Source organism: Notolepis coatsorum, assembly GCF_963971535.1.
Source record: "Notolepis coatsorum genome assembly, chromosome: 2".
Lineage (NCBI taxonomy): Eukaryota > Metazoa > Chordata > Actinopteri > Aulopiformes > Paralepididae > Notolepis > Notolepis coatsorum.
In genome coordinates this window covers 47,407,944-47,425,504 of record NC_140166.1, presented here as the reverse complement: position 1 = coordinate 47,425,504, position 17,561 = coordinate 47,407,944, and the positions used below count along the sequence as shown (strand labels likewise).

At 44.5% G+C, this 17,561-nt stretch overlaps 2 protein-coding genes across 3 annotated transcripts in view; one reads left to right on the top strand and one right to left on the bottom strand.

Moving 5' to 3' along the window:
• Positions 1-223: 223 nt before the first annotated feature.
• The window catches only part of LOC311247726 (zinc metalloproteinase-disintegrin-like berythractivase), a 79,319-nt gene continuing 61,981 nt past the window's right edge, over positions 224-17,561 (bottom strand). For both annotated transcript variants that reach the window (XM_084337923.1, XM_084337922.1), the window contains exons 13-22: positions 7,149-7,238; positions 5,824-6,019; positions 3,941-4,046; positions 3,666-3,822; positions 3,466-3,546; positions 3,289-3,382; positions 3,047-3,152; positions 2,430-2,523; positions 2,252-2,344; positions 224-1,987 (exon numbers count right to left, since the gene is read on the bottom strand). In XM_084337923.1, the coding sequence (XP_084194049.1) occupies positions 1,955-1,987; positions 2,252-2,344; positions 2,430-2,523; positions 3,047-3,152; positions 3,289-3,382; positions 3,466-3,546; positions 3,666-3,822; positions 3,941-4,046; positions 5,824-6,019; positions 7,149-7,238 (1,050 nt within the window). In that variant the 3' untranslated portion in view covers positions 224-1,954. The remainder of the gene's footprint in view (positions 1,988-2,251; positions 2,345-2,429; positions 2,524-3,046; positions 3,153-3,288; positions 3,383-3,465; positions 3,547-3,665; positions 3,823-3,940; positions 4,047-5,823; positions 6,020-7,148; positions 7,239-17,561) is intronic.
• LOC311247767 (beclin-1-like) lies at positions 12,909-14,445 on the top strand. Its single transcript, XM_084337927.1, has one exon. It carries the CDS (start codon positions 12,925-12,927, stop codon positions 14,248-14,250), a length of 1,326 nt encoding a protein of 441 aa, XP_084194053.1. The 5' UTR covers positions 12,909-12,924; the 3' UTR covers positions 14,251-14,445.

Genomic DNA, 17,561 nt, shown 5'->3' with positions numbered 1-17,561 from the left:
CCTGTCTTTGTGTGTGTGTGTGTGTGTGTGTGTGTGTGTGTGTGTGTGTGTGTGTGTGTGTGTGTGTGTGTGTGTGTGTGTGTGTGTGTGTGTGTTTTTAGGTATGTGAATGAAGGTGAAAATAGGAATCCTATCCTACAGACAAATTACATTTTTGTAACATGAAATCCATATCTGGGTTTTTCTTCACATAACACAAGGCCTTTGTCAAAAAATAGAAAAGCATTTATTTATGTTGCTCCTATGGCATAAGTTGTAAAACAGTGACTCAGAAATCTTTCTGCCGGTTACTATTGACATCATACTGTATCCCAACATGGTTTTAGTTAGTAAGTCTGCAACTATGTACAGTGCAAAGACATCTGAAAATATACAGTACATAAATTATAATATTTTGTATTTGTACTGTACTTGTACGTTTCTAATACAATTCACAGCAAATATACTGTAAGCAGCGATATGATCGGCGCGTTGTACCGAAGTAATCAGTATTCATGTGGTGAAACTTAGCTTTAATCAGTACCCTCATATGTGTACAATTCAGTACCATATATATATGTATATATATTTTCTTTTACAATGATATGGCTCACATCTAGGACCCAGAGTTTGTCCAGCAGAATCCCTACTACAGTATCAAAAAAGTTCCTGTTTCAAAAGAGTCTAGATCCCCTTGGAGAAAAATACTCAGTGCGTGGTTAACCTGTAACCATTAAAAAGGGAAATGTTACCCATTTTAAGAATTCACATAATGTTCTTCCTGTGCCCCAGGACAGTTCAGCCAGTATTTTTTTTAATTTATTTTTTTTATCTTTCTCCCCCTCCTTTTTCTCCATTTTTCTCCCATCCCAATGTTAGTCGTTATGCCAATTCCAAATCCCCTTCCTGGTTGTTGCGCACTCTACCCCCTACAGTCGGTCTGGGAGAGTGGAGGCTATCACATGCTTCCTCCGACACATGTGCAGCCAATCAACCGCTTCTTTTCACCTGGCAGCGCGGACTCTCACTGAGAGAGTGTAACGTGTGGAAGGATCACACTACCTCCCTTAGATTCTTTCCTCGCTGAGCAGGCGCCCCGACCGAACTGTAGGAGTTGCTGTTTACAACGACCAGGACCCACCCACCGGCTTTCCCACCCTCTAACACTGCCAATTGTGTTAGTACAACGGCCGGCCAAGCCGGAAGCAACAGCGAGAGCTGGGCTTGATACCAGTATCTCCTGCGTTAGTGGCGAGCGCCTTGCCCGCTGCGCCACCCAGCCGCCTTCAGCCAGTACTTGTGAACACGCACCACTCTCCTAAAGCTATAAATAAGAGAGACTCAGAAAGCCAATCTAGGGCAGTTCCATAGACAATGAATGGAGCTCTTGACTTTGTGAAGACATGTTTGTGTGAGGCATTACAGCCAAATTAGTTGTATATTCTATGCTAGGTCTGAAGTAGAACTAAAACCTTATTTGGGTGCGAGAGCTCACACAAACATTGTATGGCTTCACAAAGTCACAACCCCCCGGATTTTACATCCCAGTTACATCACCGATTGGAGGGTTCTCTTTCCGATTCTCTCTCATTTCTAGCTCACAAATACTGATTGGACTGTGGCACAGGAAGAACAATAATGTGAATTCTTAACGGAACACGCCAACATTATGGGAAATGCGCTTAGAGTTTGTCTGACTAGAGTCCGACAAAAAGATAGATACCAATTTCCTCTCTGCATTCAGCAGAAAGCTATCTGCAAGCTAGCCTTCTAACCTCTCCCAGTGTTTTAAGCAGATTTCCCATAATGTTCCTACAACATTGGTGACATTCTCCTTTTAAAGCTCAACTTATCTAGTTTGCCCATCCTGCATTCAGCATTTCATTGGCACAAACATACTCTTTGGAGCTCAAGACAGGATTGCAGAGCAAACTCCTGTTCTTGAAAGAATCCCAACTTCACGCTGTGGCAGATATCAGACCTTGGGTGGTGGTACTGGTCGCAGTGCCTAGGAGAGAGAGGGGGGGGGGTATTATTTTTTAACCCTTTCACTCCAAAGGGTTAACCCTTTCACTGCCACACGACAAATGGTTAACCCTTTCACAACCACACTACAGAAGGTTAACCCTTTTCACTAACACACTACAGACGGTTACAGACGGTACAGACGGTGTGGTAGTGAAAGGTTAACCTTCTGTAGTGTGGTAGTGAAAGGGTTAAATAAATAATATAATGAGCCATTTATGACTTGATCTTTATCTGTTGGCGTTACCTGCCGTGCAGCCATGAAGTTCAGGGTGGGTTTAGGTCTGTTCCCCGCCGGAGGTGGTGGAGGAGGCGGAGCTTTAGGCTTTGCTATTTTGCTCTGAAAGTGTGAAGGGTGTGTGTCAGTCCAAGTGAATGACATGTAAAATACTTGTCATAATGTCTGTCACGTCACGTTACCTTACCTGTGGCACGGCATCATGTTGACGGGGAACCGCCTTTTGGTTTGAATGGAAAATGGGGTTATCCAGCGCATGCTGCGTCTTCTTGGGATGTACACTGTTGTGTGTGAGAGAGAGGTGGGGGGTTGAGGATATGAGGTGAATGCACACACAACCACATTTCCTGAATTATAATGTGCCACCCATAGATATATATAAAGACTCACCCGCGCTGCTCGCCAACGGAGACCGGCATTGCCACATGACAGCCATCTTGCTACAGGGTAGCACGCCCACTCATAACATGAATGTCTATAGTGCATGTACTATTGAAATAACCATAGCTCGCTACATTTTCCACCGTTTGGTTTGTTAAAAACGTCAGAGATGTAGTTACCATACTGCATAATTATAATGGACTTTCATGTGAAAAATTTAAATAGTAAAAAATAAAAATCTTCCAAGCAAGAATCATAGCCACTTTAATAACGTTTGTAAATTCGTCAAGATTATTTTTGTTTGTGCAGATCACTCTGTAGCAAGATGGCTGCCGGTGAACTACGCGGGAGATTCCGCCTTGCGCCATCTAGTCTTTATATATATCTATGGTGCCACCTACATGCGAATGTGTTATTGCTTACGTTGGCAATGTGGGACTTTGTTGCCTCTTCCAGAGGAGCCCCAGCGTTGCAGCAACAGCACCCAGTACCAACAAGGAAGTGACCACTGCGATGGCGATTATAGCTTCTGCAGTAATACAGGTAACAACATTCAATAAAAACATGTCTGAGATAGTACAAAAGGGCATAACACAGAACTGTATATGACTTGACAGTGAAATCATACATAATTTTTTATGGTAGAACACTAATTGGGTCTTTACCTCTGGAAAGGCTGTTGAACTCTCCATCCTTCGTATCACAGTTAGGAGGCAACCACCCTGGTTCGCACTGGCATTCCTTCCTGTGATTGCACACCTGAGGAACACAAAGGAAATCATGTTGAAGAACATGCATTCAAGTACAGTAGGTTGTGTTCTGGGCAGCAGGCCTATACTCACAGCATGGCCATTGCATCTCGTCGAACAATTGGCAGCTCTGTAGGCTGTCTGAAGCTCCACGCACTCATTCTGACTGCATACCTTGAAAAGAAGAACAGGGATCGATGCCGACTGACTTTATACTAGTGCTGGCAAGTTGAAGAACTGTAAAATAGCAGTCCCCTTCTTACTCTTAAAAAGATTCTAAGAGGTTCCGTTACCTTTCCATCCCCACATTTAGTTCCAGAGTCCACCTGGCCATTGTCGCTTTTGTAGTCACTGTAGAAGGTTGCCTTGCAATCTCCAACCCTGACCATGCGGCCGTAGTTTGGGTACTCGTTGCCGTTGCTGCAGAAGAGTTTCCCGCACATCACATCTCTAGAGGAAAACAGAGGGAGGGTTGTCCGTGACACTGTACGCGTAGATTCATGTCACCTGACCCGGATATTAAAGGGGACATTTTCCAAATGGCATGTCACGATTAGCTGGTACTCACTGCTTCTGGCAGGGGATGTACTGATCCGATGCAGGCCGCTTACAGAAGGCATAATATATACCTCTGGTGTTCTGGTTATAGCAGTTCTCACCGCCCACCTCAGCAGCTGATGGTAGGGAAAGACAGACGTTACATGTTGATGCAAGCTTTACCAGTCTATCACTTATTGCATGGAGATTCTCCCTTGAGACCAGACCAGGCTGCAGAAACAAATTAGTGGGGGGGCATAAAATGTTCTCGGGGGGGCACAATGGTTTTTCAACACAGGTTCCCTTTTATACGTTTCAGCTGGGACAACGGCGCTGTGGCTTGCTTGCCGTTGCCCACGGTGCTGAACTAAACAGCAGAGAGGCAATTGAAAAATCTAATTTCTCTATCTTAAGAACATTCACTTATACAAAAACAGACTGAACGGATATATATAACAGACCTGCTGGGGCAGCGGACTGAGAGCAGGGGACACAGACAGGCTGGATAAGATGGTCAGGAAGGCCAGTAGCGTGGTTAGGGTGTAGCTGGACGCCCTAGCGAGGGTGGCGGAGAGGAGGAGCCTTGCTAAGCTCCAGGCCATCAGGGAAAACCCCTCCCACCCACTATACACAGACTTGGCTGACAGGAGGAGCATGTTATAGGCTCACACTACCTAAATGCAGCACTGAACGGCACAGGAAGTCCTTCATTCCGACAGCCATCAGACTTTATAAAACGCATCACTGTGCCTCACTGCATCACTGAGCACAGAGTGACAGTTACCATCTTCCTGGACTCTTACTTTTTAAACAGCACTGTGCAATATTACACCTACTGTAGACTTCAGTATATTTTTACTGTATTTATTTACTGTATCTTTTATTCTATTTTTATTTTATTTCATTTTATTCTATTCTTAGGCCATTTGTTTTGTTATTCTTATTCGTGACTTGTTCTGTCTAAATGTTTAATGTTGAGTGATTTGGAGTGTCAAATTTCCCTCAGGATAATACATTTCTACTCTATTCTATTCTATATCTTTGAAAAGTCTCCATTTATTCAACACGTCTGAATTCACTGACAAACTGAACTGAACTGACAAAAATAAAGTGCATAAAAAAGCAAACAAAATTCCTCCACAGGCTACTCACCATCGTTTGGGGACAGAGTGAAATCTTCTTAAAACACTGCCCCTCCACTTAACTCATTCCTGAACTTTTTTGTTAAGTCCTTCTCAAATGCCAACTGAATTAAATTGGCCTTGCGTCGATGAAGCATACTAAGGCGATGTTCTGTAAAGATGTTCTTGAGGGCAGAAAACGAATTCTCACAGAGTGCTGTGCTAGCTTCAGTAGTGTTGTTGTTGACATCAGTGCCCACTAGGGCTGTCCCCGACTAAGCATTTGGATAGTCGACTTTGATTGATTTTTTTTTTTTTTTTTTTTTTTTCAGGGTGGGCACAGCTGACTCAGTGGGCGGGCCAGGCCCCCCAATGCCCGCCCATGGCGCCGGGTCTGCTTGAGACAATTATATGTGACCAGGCACAGATAATAGGGTCTTGTTAAACAAGCTTAATTTTGTTTTACATTATATGAAAGTACAGGTTCTTACCTTCAAAATAAGCCATCACTTGTACGAATCGGGCGGATACATTTAAATCTATGTCTTATTAACAAAGATGATAACACAATAGTGGTGGCTGTTCTCTTAAGATGCATGCAGAACTACAAATCGTTGCCACCTAACACCTTTTCCAGGTGAAAGGCATTCACTGGTAGGGAGGTAGGTGCGCGAAAGTTACCATAGCTCAGCATATGTACCCCGTATCTACGTGTTTGGGAGACTCGGGTGCATAAAAACCTGATTATGATCATGTAAAGTAGGCATGTTTGAACTGGACCTGGAATACTCACACGAACCGTACATCTTGACACACTGGTCTGTCCTCTGCGGACACTGTCCACTGTAACAGTAGCCACGTCCTCCATTGCAGGGGAGGCCGTTGACCGTGAAGACGTCCTCAGGACACGTGGCGTCCTTCCCAGTGCAGTACTCTGCCAGGTCACAGTCATCGTGCTTCCTGCGACACTCTCTGGACCGAGGCAGAATCTGTGGACATCAATAACCCTTTCACTACCACACTACCAAAGGGTTAACCCTTTCACTGTGACAATACAGAAGGTTAACCTTTTAGTACCACACTACAGACGGTTAACCTTATGCAATGTATGAAAATAGGTTATTTCTGTATACGTTTTTTTTTTTTTTTTTTTTTAAACTATGTGTAGGCACTGTGGGCGGCTACGTGGCGTAGTGGGCAAGGCGCTCACCACGAAATCTGGAGACGCTGGGCTTGCCTGTTCGAGCCCAGCGCTCCACATTTGCTTTCAGTTTAGCTGGTCGTCCGTACTAATACACATTGGCCGTATTAGGGGTGGGAAACTGATGGGTGGGGATCGGGCGTTGTGGACAGCGACTCCTACAGGTCGGTTGGTGCGCCTGCGCAGTAGAATCAGGAAGTGTCGGGGGCAGCGTGAGCCTCCCACGCATTACTCCTCGCCACTGAGAGATCGAGCTGCGCAGGTGAAAAGATGCGACTGCTGTTACCTCAAGTACCGGAGGGGACTTGTGCTATGTATGACTTAGTCCACATTGCAGCCGGCTTGTGGGAGGCAAGAAACAGCGTTTGTGACAGGGGAGGGTTGAATTGGATGATACGAAATTGGGATGGGAGAAAATATAGAAAAATTGGAGAAAAAGTGGATAAAAAAGAAAACTATGTGTAGGCACTCAGAAAAGGGGTCACAGGTCCATTTATGGTGGGTCCTAGTGAGTACTAGTATGTATTGTAATGAGTCTGAGTCCCAGGGTGAGACCTAATGTATTCAATTTGGGCCCTGGGTTAAAAAATATGTTTAACCCTTTCACTACCACACTACAGAAGGTTAACCATTCACTACCACACTACAGACGGTTAACCATTCGTCTGTAGTGGGGTAGTGAAAGGGTTAACCTTGTGTAGTGTGGTGGTGAAAGGGTTAACCTGCTGTCGTGTGGCAGTGAAAGGGTTAACATTCTGTATTGTGTGGTAGTAAAAGGGTTAACCCGTTGAAAGGGTTAAGAGCCCTTATACTACACACAAAGTGTTTGTAATACACGCCATGCCCACCAGGGGGTGGTAGCATCCCGGACGTTAGGGCAACAAAACCACATGGCAGAAGGTACTGTAGCTCCTCACCTGACAGTCCTCACAACACTCTCCTGCAGCGCAGGCCGAGCCTTTTGTCAGTGTACAGGAAGTGGCGTTGCAGCACGGGTTGTTGCACTCCTGAAAAAACACCAAACCCAAAAACACACTTTAAAGGATGAGTTCAATCGTTTTTTAATCCAGGTAATTGTCTGGCATGATGTTGAGTAGTACAGGCTTTTTAGTTCCTCTGTAGAACATATGATGATACTGTGAAATTCTTGTTTTGAAAAAAGACATGCATCATAATTTTTGAAAAAGGACACCTATCATAATTTTTGATAAAGGACGCATATCATGTTTTTTTTTAAAAGGACACGTTTCAGGTTTTTGAAAAAGGACACCTATTGTGGTTTTTGAAGGCTAAAACACTTGCCCCATTGGATTGCCTGGTGAGAGGATGCAGAGCAGAGCTACGTTTCTCAATACTAAAGTCATCAGTGAAATAATCATGGCTTAGGCAGCAGCCTAAGTTAGGCTATAGGCCTACTAGTTAACATCATGTCAGACAACACCTAATTGCTTCATTGCTAGTGTGTCTTATCTGACCGACAGGTCTGGACAGATGTATTGTTTTGCACAAGGAACTTTCTTTCACTGGACACCATCTACTTGAGCGATAATAATTACAAGTATTTTTGCTTGCATATACGCTGCTATAAGCTGAGATGCAAACATGCGGCTTATGTTGTCACAACCAAGAGGTTTATCATTTTACATATAGATCTTGTTATAGAGCTTTAGAGTCAAAGTAATGCAGGTAGGTAGGAGATTTATCAGAGAATGTTTCTCAGGGCAACATGTTGGTGCTTGTCAGAGGTGTTTCGTAGCTTATAGTATTCCTGGGGCTGCCTCTGGGCTGGGAAAAATAGGCAAGACCAGGCAGACATACAGTAAATGTTAAATCTTTCTCCCAAAAGTGTTAGCCTTAAAGGGGCACTTCACACATTAATTTAGTTTGACAGTTATTGAGAGTACATGAGTTTGAACATGGCCACCAGTGATGTCATCGGGCCACATTATGAGTTGTGTTAATTACAGCTCAACTCAATGATAATGTAGCAGTCCCTATAAGACAATGTATTGATATTTGTCCATCTACATCATTTCATGGAGCTGTAATTAACACAACACAAGGATTCAATGTCTCCAATGCCATCACTGGTGGCCATAGTCAAACTCATGTACTCTCAATAACTGTTCAACTAACAATTTGCAGGGGCGGCTAGGTGGTGTAGTGGGCAAGGCACTCGCCACCAACACAGGAGACGCTGGGTTCGAGCCCAGCTCTCGGCGTTGCTACCAGCTTGGCTGGTCGCTCATACAGTGGCAGTGTTAGGGGTGGGAAAGCTGGTTGGTGGGTCCTGGTCGTTGTAAACAGTGACTCCTACAGTTCGGTCGGGGCGCCTGCACAGCGAGGGTAGGATCTGGAGGGAGGTAGTGTGACCTTCCACATGTTACACTCTCCCAGTGAGAGTCCACGCTGCCAGGCTGGCTGCCGGCTGGCTGCACATGTGTCGGAGGAAAGCATGTGATAGTCTCCGGCCTCCCGGACCTACAGTAGGGGGGGGGGGGGGGGTGCGCAACAACCAGGAAGGGGGTTGGGAATTGGCATAACGACTAACAGTGGGATGGGAGAAAAATCGGAAAAAGGAGGGGGGGGAAGATAAAAAATAATAATAAAAAATAACAATTTGCATTGTTTTTTGGTGAAGTGCCCCTTGATTGGCCAATTTACTTATTTATTAGGGATCAGAGCCCAGACTGTATACTGTCAGATCTCAAGATGTCTTTTTGCTGTCTGTCCCAAATGCTCGGACAGAGATGTGAAAGAAAGCTTGTATGCTCTCTGATACCTCAGTTTGGAACAGCCTGCAGAAAGACTTGAAACTAAAGGAGTTGGTAACTCTGTCTCAACTTAAAGCACTTGTACAGTAAGCTCAATGGTTAATGATTTTATTGGTGATTGTTTCCATTCTTTGGTTTCGATATAGTTTTATTTTTTTAGGATTGTGATGCATATACTGGTCTCCCTTCTCCATGCTGTATGTTTCTCTTTCATGCTGGTCTCCCTTCTCCGTGCCATATGTTTCTCTTTCATGCTGGTCTCCCTTCTCCACGCTGTATGTTTCTCTTTGATAGTGTGTCTGCAGAGGTGGGAAGTCACAAGTCAAGTCGAGTCGCTGCTAAACGTCAAGCAAGACAAGTCATTGCTCAGGTCAAGCAAGTCACATGTCAAGTCACCATGAAAGATTTGTTTAAAACGAGGGGGTACAATGGTGAGCCGTATCACGAGAAAACTGCTCCTGTTAGTTATTTATTTTGTTAGTTAGTTAGTTAGTTAGTTAGTTAGTTATTCACTACAACTAGGGATGAGTATCATTAGGATTTTATCAATTCCACTATTGATACTGCTTATCGATACCAATACTTATCAATACACTCAAGACATGTTGTGAAAAGCCCTGGAAAAGGCAAAAAGCACTTCAGTGGTAACAAGGAAATTATAATCCCACTGGTGGAACATAAATCAGCTACATGGTCAATCTCACAAACGACCTACATTTACACATTGAAACGGAGAGGTTCACACTTCCCACGACTAGAAACCCCCTCAGCTTCATCTGAGAGCAGTATAGGCTCACATGCTGCACTGTGGTGAAGGGCTGTGGGGCAAGATAAAGGTTACATATAAGATATGCAGATGTGTGGCCCTTGAGCAGGACCTATTTACATATTATTTCAGAGAACAGGACTTGAAGAATTGTACATCCAGAAAGAAAAAGTTAATATTGGCATTGATTAATTAAGGAGGCCGTTTTCCAGCAGTTTAAAGAGAAATGAGTCGTTGAGATCTGATGGAAGCGAAAACATACAGTTTGATTAAAGACGAGCTCGGTACTGAGAATTATGTGAAATGTAACCTCCCCAAGAGGAAAATATCTTTGTGTGCCCAGATTAGTTAGATTAGAATATTGCCTTTACATTTGGAAACTGGACTGGTTATGTTGGCACCGAAGAACAGGATGTTTGTCATTTATGTGGGCTAAATTAAATAGAAAATGAATACATTTTGTAACGCGTGCCGAGGTTCACTCCATCTCCCCCAGATCCCCTCCCCGCTGAACAGGTGCACCCCGACCAACCAGTAGGAGGCGCTGATGCAATAACCAGGACTAGTATCCTCTCCGCCTTCCCGCCCACAAACACTGCCAATTGTGTTCGTTGGAACGCCTGACCAAGTCGGAAGTTGAACCCAGGTCACTGCAGTGGTCGGCGAGTGCTTAGACCTCTACACCAGGGGTTCCCAAACTTTTCAGGCCAGGACCCAGAAAATAAGGCGTCAGAGAGCTGCGGCCCAATGCACATCGTCAGGCTTTTTTTTTTTGTTTTTTTGCCAGGCGACCGATTTTTTAAGCCAAATATCATTTCAATCCTATTAAGTTAGTTCAAGTTAGTTATTCATTTATATGTGCTATTTATGAGAGGGCTAACTTGTTGCAAAATAATAATGATAATAATAATAGCCTCATTAAAATACTATTGTTGCTTCGGTTGTTCTCAGCGTTTTATGTGCATAATCTGTTATTTAGTTTGAAATGTTCGTTGAAATAAGTAGATTTTTCGTTTTTGTTTATTTATTAAGTTAATATAAAACCATATAGTCACATTTTAGAATACAATAGAATAGAATTTTAGAATACAACTAGAAACACTGTCCTGGCCTGCTTCTAAGTTCAGTGGCCTGACAAAAAAGAAATTGGATTTTTTTTTTTTTTTTAGAGATCATCTCGCGGCCCACCCACCTTTGGGTCGCGACCCCGACTTTGGGAACCACTGCTCTACACTATATCCAGACGCCCCACGAGAGCCTGAGCCATCACTCTGTGACCGCCACACACCACAAACAGACACTGCTTGGTGAGAAACTCCGGATGCTATACCGGATGAGCAGACTAGACACTGTTATAAGAAAGCAGAAATAATACATTCATGTGAATGTGCTGCTGGATCAACAGTTACAGTAAAAGACATGTTGAAATGCTGCGTGTCAGCTGACACGGAGTGTTGGACGTCCCGTGATGAAGACCGGGAGGATGCGACCCTCTTTGCGCCGCCCCTTTGCCTCAAATAGATCCGCTATCAGCTCTATCTTTAATCTCTCAAAATGTTCAGTTGCTATCGCTATCCGCTCTATCTTTAATCTTTCAAAATGTTCAGTTGCTATCGCATGCACTTATCTGTGTTTCACTACACACATGAGTGCATGCTTATGTAACAGAGGTACCGCAGTCTATCCACAGTCACGTGGTACAAGTAGTTCGGTGGCTGTGGATGGTAAGCGGTACTGCAAGTAAATTCACTCCCCAGAGGCATCCAAACTGAGCGCTTAGAGGGGATATCCTTTCTTGGCGCAGCGGTTTGTGATGTCGGCCCCGGTGCGGGAGACCGGGGTTCAACTCCCACTCAGGGCAATCCCTTAACAGGGGTCGAATCGGAATTTGAAACACAACGCAGAGCAATACGAGACCGGTTACACTTACCAATTGTTCGCCTGTTTTTACTGCAACACTACTATCACCGACATCTAAGAAGGGAGATCCCCCTTCTAAGGTTTCTCTCCTCCACATTGCCTGTGGTGCATTTTCCCTTATTGCTAGGTTTTAGTGAGTTTTTCCTTACCTTCGCGTGGGGTATGTCTGGGAGTGTTGCATTTATTTTGCATTTATTTTAAATATTTTGGACCTTATGGTGTTCTTGTTTTGTTCTTGACTTATTGTGATGTTTCTTCTTGACTTAAAGACGACGTGTCCGGCCCATGGGGACTTTAACGTGTGTTGTCGGGCCTTACAAATAAATTTGATTTGATTTAAAGGGGCAATTCACTGAAAAACTGCTGATTTATTTTGCACATCATCTTGCATAATACTGTATCCCAAAACAGTTTTTTCCCCAGTTTTGCTTACATTAATTTACAGTAGTTTGACAGTAATTGCGAGCTTATGAGTTTTGGATATGCCCTCCAGTGATGTCATTGGATGACATTGAATCCTTGTTTTGCGTGTACAGCTCAATGCTGACCCTATTTCATTTGTCATTTGTATTTGTATTATATGAATGCTTAATATTGATTGGATTTAGATAAAGTCATTGAACCGTCGTATTTGTCATAATAGGGCATTCTGGAACCTAGAACCTTCTAGAACGTTGTGGTGATGTCATAATAGATCTTTCTGGAACATAAAACAGTCCGGAATGTGTGGGGTGAGGTCATAGTAGGATGTAAAATATTCTGGAACCACCGTATGACGTCATGATAGAAGATTATGGAACCTTCGTGATGTCACCGTATGAGGTCATAACCGAACAGTCTAGAACCTTTGGGTCTCTATATAAGCGGGTGTTTCCTCAGAACAGCAGTTGCATCTTCGACCAGACTGGACGGGACCGAAAGGATGGACTCAACAATGAAGGAAGGAACAGTACGAAGGAACCTCATGTGTCGAGTCTGCGGTGAATTTGGAGACTGGGAAAATACAGTTTTCTTACCTTGTAAGTAGTATGTGTAGTATTGACAGGAATATTTAGGAAAGTAGATTTAGGACCACTTCTGTAAAGAGAGACTTTGCAAATAAACCATTTGGATATCTTTACTTTACACTGGAGCGGCTGTGGACATTGCTTTTATTTCTCAACGGACGTACTACTCACAAGTAAGTGAGTGACAATAAGGAAGTGGACCGTAAGTCCCGAGTACTAGTTGACTATGGAGGGCTCCAAGTCTTCCAGCACCACCATGCAGGTGAGCTTCGTCTGCCAGCGGTGCAGTCAGCCTCTCAAGCTGGACACGTCCTTCAACGCGCTCGACCGGGTCACGATCCACGAACTCATCGCTCCATTGGTCACGGTGACCCCCAGCACACAGGCTGACGGCCATGAAGGGGAGCCGGCACCAGAGGAGAACTTTGTGGAATCCAAGCAAGATGGAGTGGCCAGGAAATACATTCCTCCTGCAAGGATGATGTCCACAGAGAGCGCCAACAGCTTCACTCTGATTGGAGAAGCTTCTGATGGTGGCACCATGGAGAACCTGAGTCGAAGGCTGAAGGTGACCAGTGACCTGTTTGACATCATGTCAGGCCAGGCTGAGGTGGACCATCCTCTGTGTGAGGAGTGTACTGACACCCTGCTGGATCATCTCGACACGCAGCTCAACATCACAGAGAACGAGTGTCAGAACTACAAGCAGTGCTTGGAGCTGCTGTCTCAGCTGCAGGTGGAGGAGGAGGAGAGCCTGCTGCTGGAGCTGCAGCAGCTGAGGGAGGAGGAGGAGGCTCTGGTGCAGGAGCTGGAGACGGTGGAGGAGCAGCGGGCCGCTGTGGCCCAGGACCTGGCCCAGGGGAGGAGTCACTCCCTGCAGCTAGACACAGAGGAGCTACAGTATCGGAAGGAGTACAGTGAGTTTAAGAGGCAGCAGCTGGAGCTCGACGATGAGATGAAGAGCGTCGTCAACCAGATGAGTTATTGTCAGATTCAGCTGGACCGTCTGAAGAAGACCAACGTCTTCAACGCCACCTTTCACATCTGGCACAGCGGTCAGTTTGGAACCATCAACAACTTCCGTCTGGGGCGACTGCCCAGCGTCCCTGTGGAGTGGAATGAGATCAACGCAGCCTGGGGACAAACGGTCCTGCTGCTGCACGCGCTGGCTAACAAGATGGGCCTGCGCTTCCAGAGATATCATCTTGTCCCATATGGAAACCACTCTTACCTGGAGTCCTTGACGGACAAGTCCAAGGAGCTTCCTCTCTACTGCTCGGGGGGTCTGCGTTTCGACCACGCCATGGTGGCCTTCCTGGACTGTGTGCAGCAGTTCAAAGAGGAGGTGGAGAAAGGAGACACAGGCCTCCGTTTGCCGTACAGGATGGACGTGGAGAAGGGGAAGATCGAGGACACCGGAGGGAATGGCGGCTTGTATTCCATCAAGACTCAGTTCAACTCAGAGGAGCAGTGGACCAAGGCCCTCAAGTTCATGTTGACCAACCTCAAATGGGGTTTGACCTGGGCGTCCTCGCAGTTCTACAACCGATAGTGGGGTTTGGCCTGGGCGTCCTCGCAGTTCTACAACCGATAGTGGAGTTTGGCCTGGGCGTCCTCGCAGTTCTACAACCGATAGTGGGGTTTGGCCTGGGCGTCCTCGCAGTTCTACAACCGATAGTGGAGTTTGGCCTGGGCGTCCTCGCAGTTCTACAACCGATAGTGGAGTTTGGCCTGGGCGTCCTCACAGTTCTACAACCGATAGTGGGGTTTGGCCTGGGCGTCCTCGTTAGTATAGTGGTGAGTATCCCCGCTCCTTGGGTTTTAGTAGTTGGTAATTGTTTCTAGATTAGAAGGACAATTAGGGGCCGGTGTAAGATCCAAAGCTATATATATTTCGGGTATTGTATTATATGAATGTTTAATATTCATTGGATTTAGATAAAGTCATGGAACCGTCGTATTTGTCATAATAGTCATGGAACCGTCGTATTTGTCATAATAGCCCTTTCTGGAACATAGGACATTCTGGAACGTTTGTGTTGACGTCATAATAGGACTTTCTAGAACATAAAACATTCTAGAACCACAGTATGACGTCATGATAGAAAGTTACGGGACCTTCGTGATGTCACCGTATGAGGTCATAACCGAACATTCTAGAACATTTGGGTCTCTCTATATAAGCAGACGTTTCCTCAGAACGGCATGGGTGGCGATGAGATGGAGGGTTCCCCCTCTTGGGGGGGCCCTCCAAGAGAGGAGATGATGTTTGTATTGTGATTGTATGACAAGAGGAGCAGAGAAGAAGGAGACAGAGACGATAGAAATGTGTTTTGAAGATGAGAAGAAGAAGAGGAGTGTAAACTTTCTCAAGTGTGGGCGAAGCAAGAATTGTGGAGGGCAGTAATACGCCACGATGCGTCTACACTGCCGGAAATTCAAATAAGAAGAAGAAGAAGAAGAACGGCAGTTGCATCTTCGACCAGACTGAACGGGACCGAAAGGATGGACTCAACAACGAAGGAAGGAACACTACGAAGGAACCTCATGTGTCGAGTCTGCGGTGAATTTGGAGACTGGGAAAATACAGTTTTCTTACCTTGTAGTAGTATGTGTAGTATTGACAGGAATATTTAGGAAAGTAGATTTAGGACCACTTCTGTAAAGAGAGACTTTGCAAATAAACCATTTGGATATCTTTACTTTACACTGGAGCGGCTGTGGACATTGCTTTTCTTTATCAACGGACGTACTACTCACGAGTAAGTAATTTGACCAGTGGAGTGGAGCCCCGGCCCTCACACCACCATTTCATTTGGCTGCATTCATGGAGGACATAATTCAAACATTAACTCTCAATAACTGTCAATTCATCTTAAATCTTAAATTTAAGGCTTGAGAGAAAATCATCCATCGTTTTGACCCGGAGAGTGGGGTCTTGTGTGTTGTGGGGTCGATGTGCGGGGGGTGGTGTTCTTTGGGACATGGGAGGTAACGGACTTGGCTCGGTGGGGGGGAGCCCCCTGCACTCTCCTCTACTGGGCCAGGCCCAATCAATTCAAGGGACCCGTGTCGCTGGGGCCCGGCTCCGTGTATAGAGGTCCTGGGATATGGGGGAGCCCTATCTCTCTGGGTGGGAAGGGGGGGATATTTCTTTATTATTTCTGTTATTTGAATGTATTGTCTGATGTATGTTTGTAAACTAAAACTGCAAATACAAATTTAATTTTCGCATTACTCCTTTTGACCCCAACCGCCTTCCAAAGCTTCGACATCTAGCGGTGGTGGCTGGTGGTATGTTTATGTTCCTGATCACTCTGACATGCAGACTGGGATGATAATGAGTGACCAGGCATCCCCTGAATGGCTTATTTCTAGGGGTGTAACGGTACACAAAAACCACGGTACGGTACGTACCTCGGTTTTGAAGTCAATTGGTTCGGTACGGTTTTCGGTACAGTGGGGGAAAGTTTGGCTTTCCATGTTCCACTCAGGGGTGATGTAGTGTGCAGTAACTAATTGTACTTGTAGGGCTGTCAATGAATATTCTATATTGAAATTAATAATCGACTTGTAAAAAAAAATATATATAATAATAATTATATTAGATTGTGAAAAAACAGCCCCCGGTGGACGGTCGTTAGTGGTTAACATACCGTTGTATTCGTTCGGTACACTACACAGCCGTTCGGTACGGTACGGTACACACTGAAACTTGTTCGGTTCGGTACGGATACGTGTACCTTTACACCCCTACTTATTTCATAATACAATGTTTTTTAACTGACTTTTGGATTAAACCAAGTTGTAAACAATCAATGGTTCAATGATCCTTGCCAGCGAAGCAACAAGTATTACTTTGTTAACAGAGATTGCCAGAAGTAGCTGTCTTCCAGCAAACGACATTGTTACAACAGAGAACATTTAATGCCTAGATAACCTGGATAGTAAAGTGCTGAGAATGACTGCTGGTATTATAGCATCTCCTATATGTCATATTATGAGTAGATGTTTGGATGTGGGTCTATTTCCAAAGATGTGGAAGGAGGCTAAGGTTTTTCCTTTACCTAAGGATACCAAATCTGCTTTTAATGAGGGAAATTCTAGACCTATAAGTATTTTACCTGTCTTGAGCAAAATCATGGAAAAGTTGGTGCATTCACAAATTCAAGAGTATTTTGTTTTAAACAAGCTTGCAACAGATTCTCAACATGCCTATAGAGCTGGTCACTCTACTTCTACTGCCTTGATACAGATGACTGATGACTGGCTTAAAGCTATAGATAACTCTATGTTGGTGGGAGCTGTGCTGTTAGATTTTAGTGCTGCATTTGATGTGCTGGACCATTCTCTACTGGTTGATAAACTTAAATGTTATGGTTTTAACTCTTCTGCTTTAAAGTGGATACTAAGTTATTTGTCCTCTAGATCACAGAAGGTGTATCTAAATGGCAGCCTGTCCAGTAGCAGAGGTCTAGAGTGTGGCGTGCCGCAAGGAAGTTGCCTAGGACCTTTGCTCTTCTCTGTATTTACGAATGACCTATCTTGGGCTACCAAATGTGCTACAACAGTTCTTTATGCAGATGATTCAACATTGTATTACGCGGCAACATCATGCAATGTACTTAATGAAGTTTTGAGTAGAGAACTTAAAGTTGTGCATGACTGGGTAGTATGTAATAGACTTGTCCTTAATATCTCCAAGACTAAATGTATTGTGCTGGGAACAAGGCACAGGTTATCTACAAATCCAAAGCTTCATTTAAACTTGTGTAATTCAGCAGTTCAACAAGTTGAAAGTACTAAACTCCTTGGAGTGATGCTGGATTGCACTCTGTCTTGGTCTCAGCATATTAATTATAT

Bases quoted from the DNA above. Each gene is read 5' to 3' on its own strand.
- LOC311247767 (XM_084337927.1), top strand. From the start codon at position 12,925: ATGGAGGGCTCCAAGTCTTCCAGCACCACCATGCAGGTGAGCTTCGTC.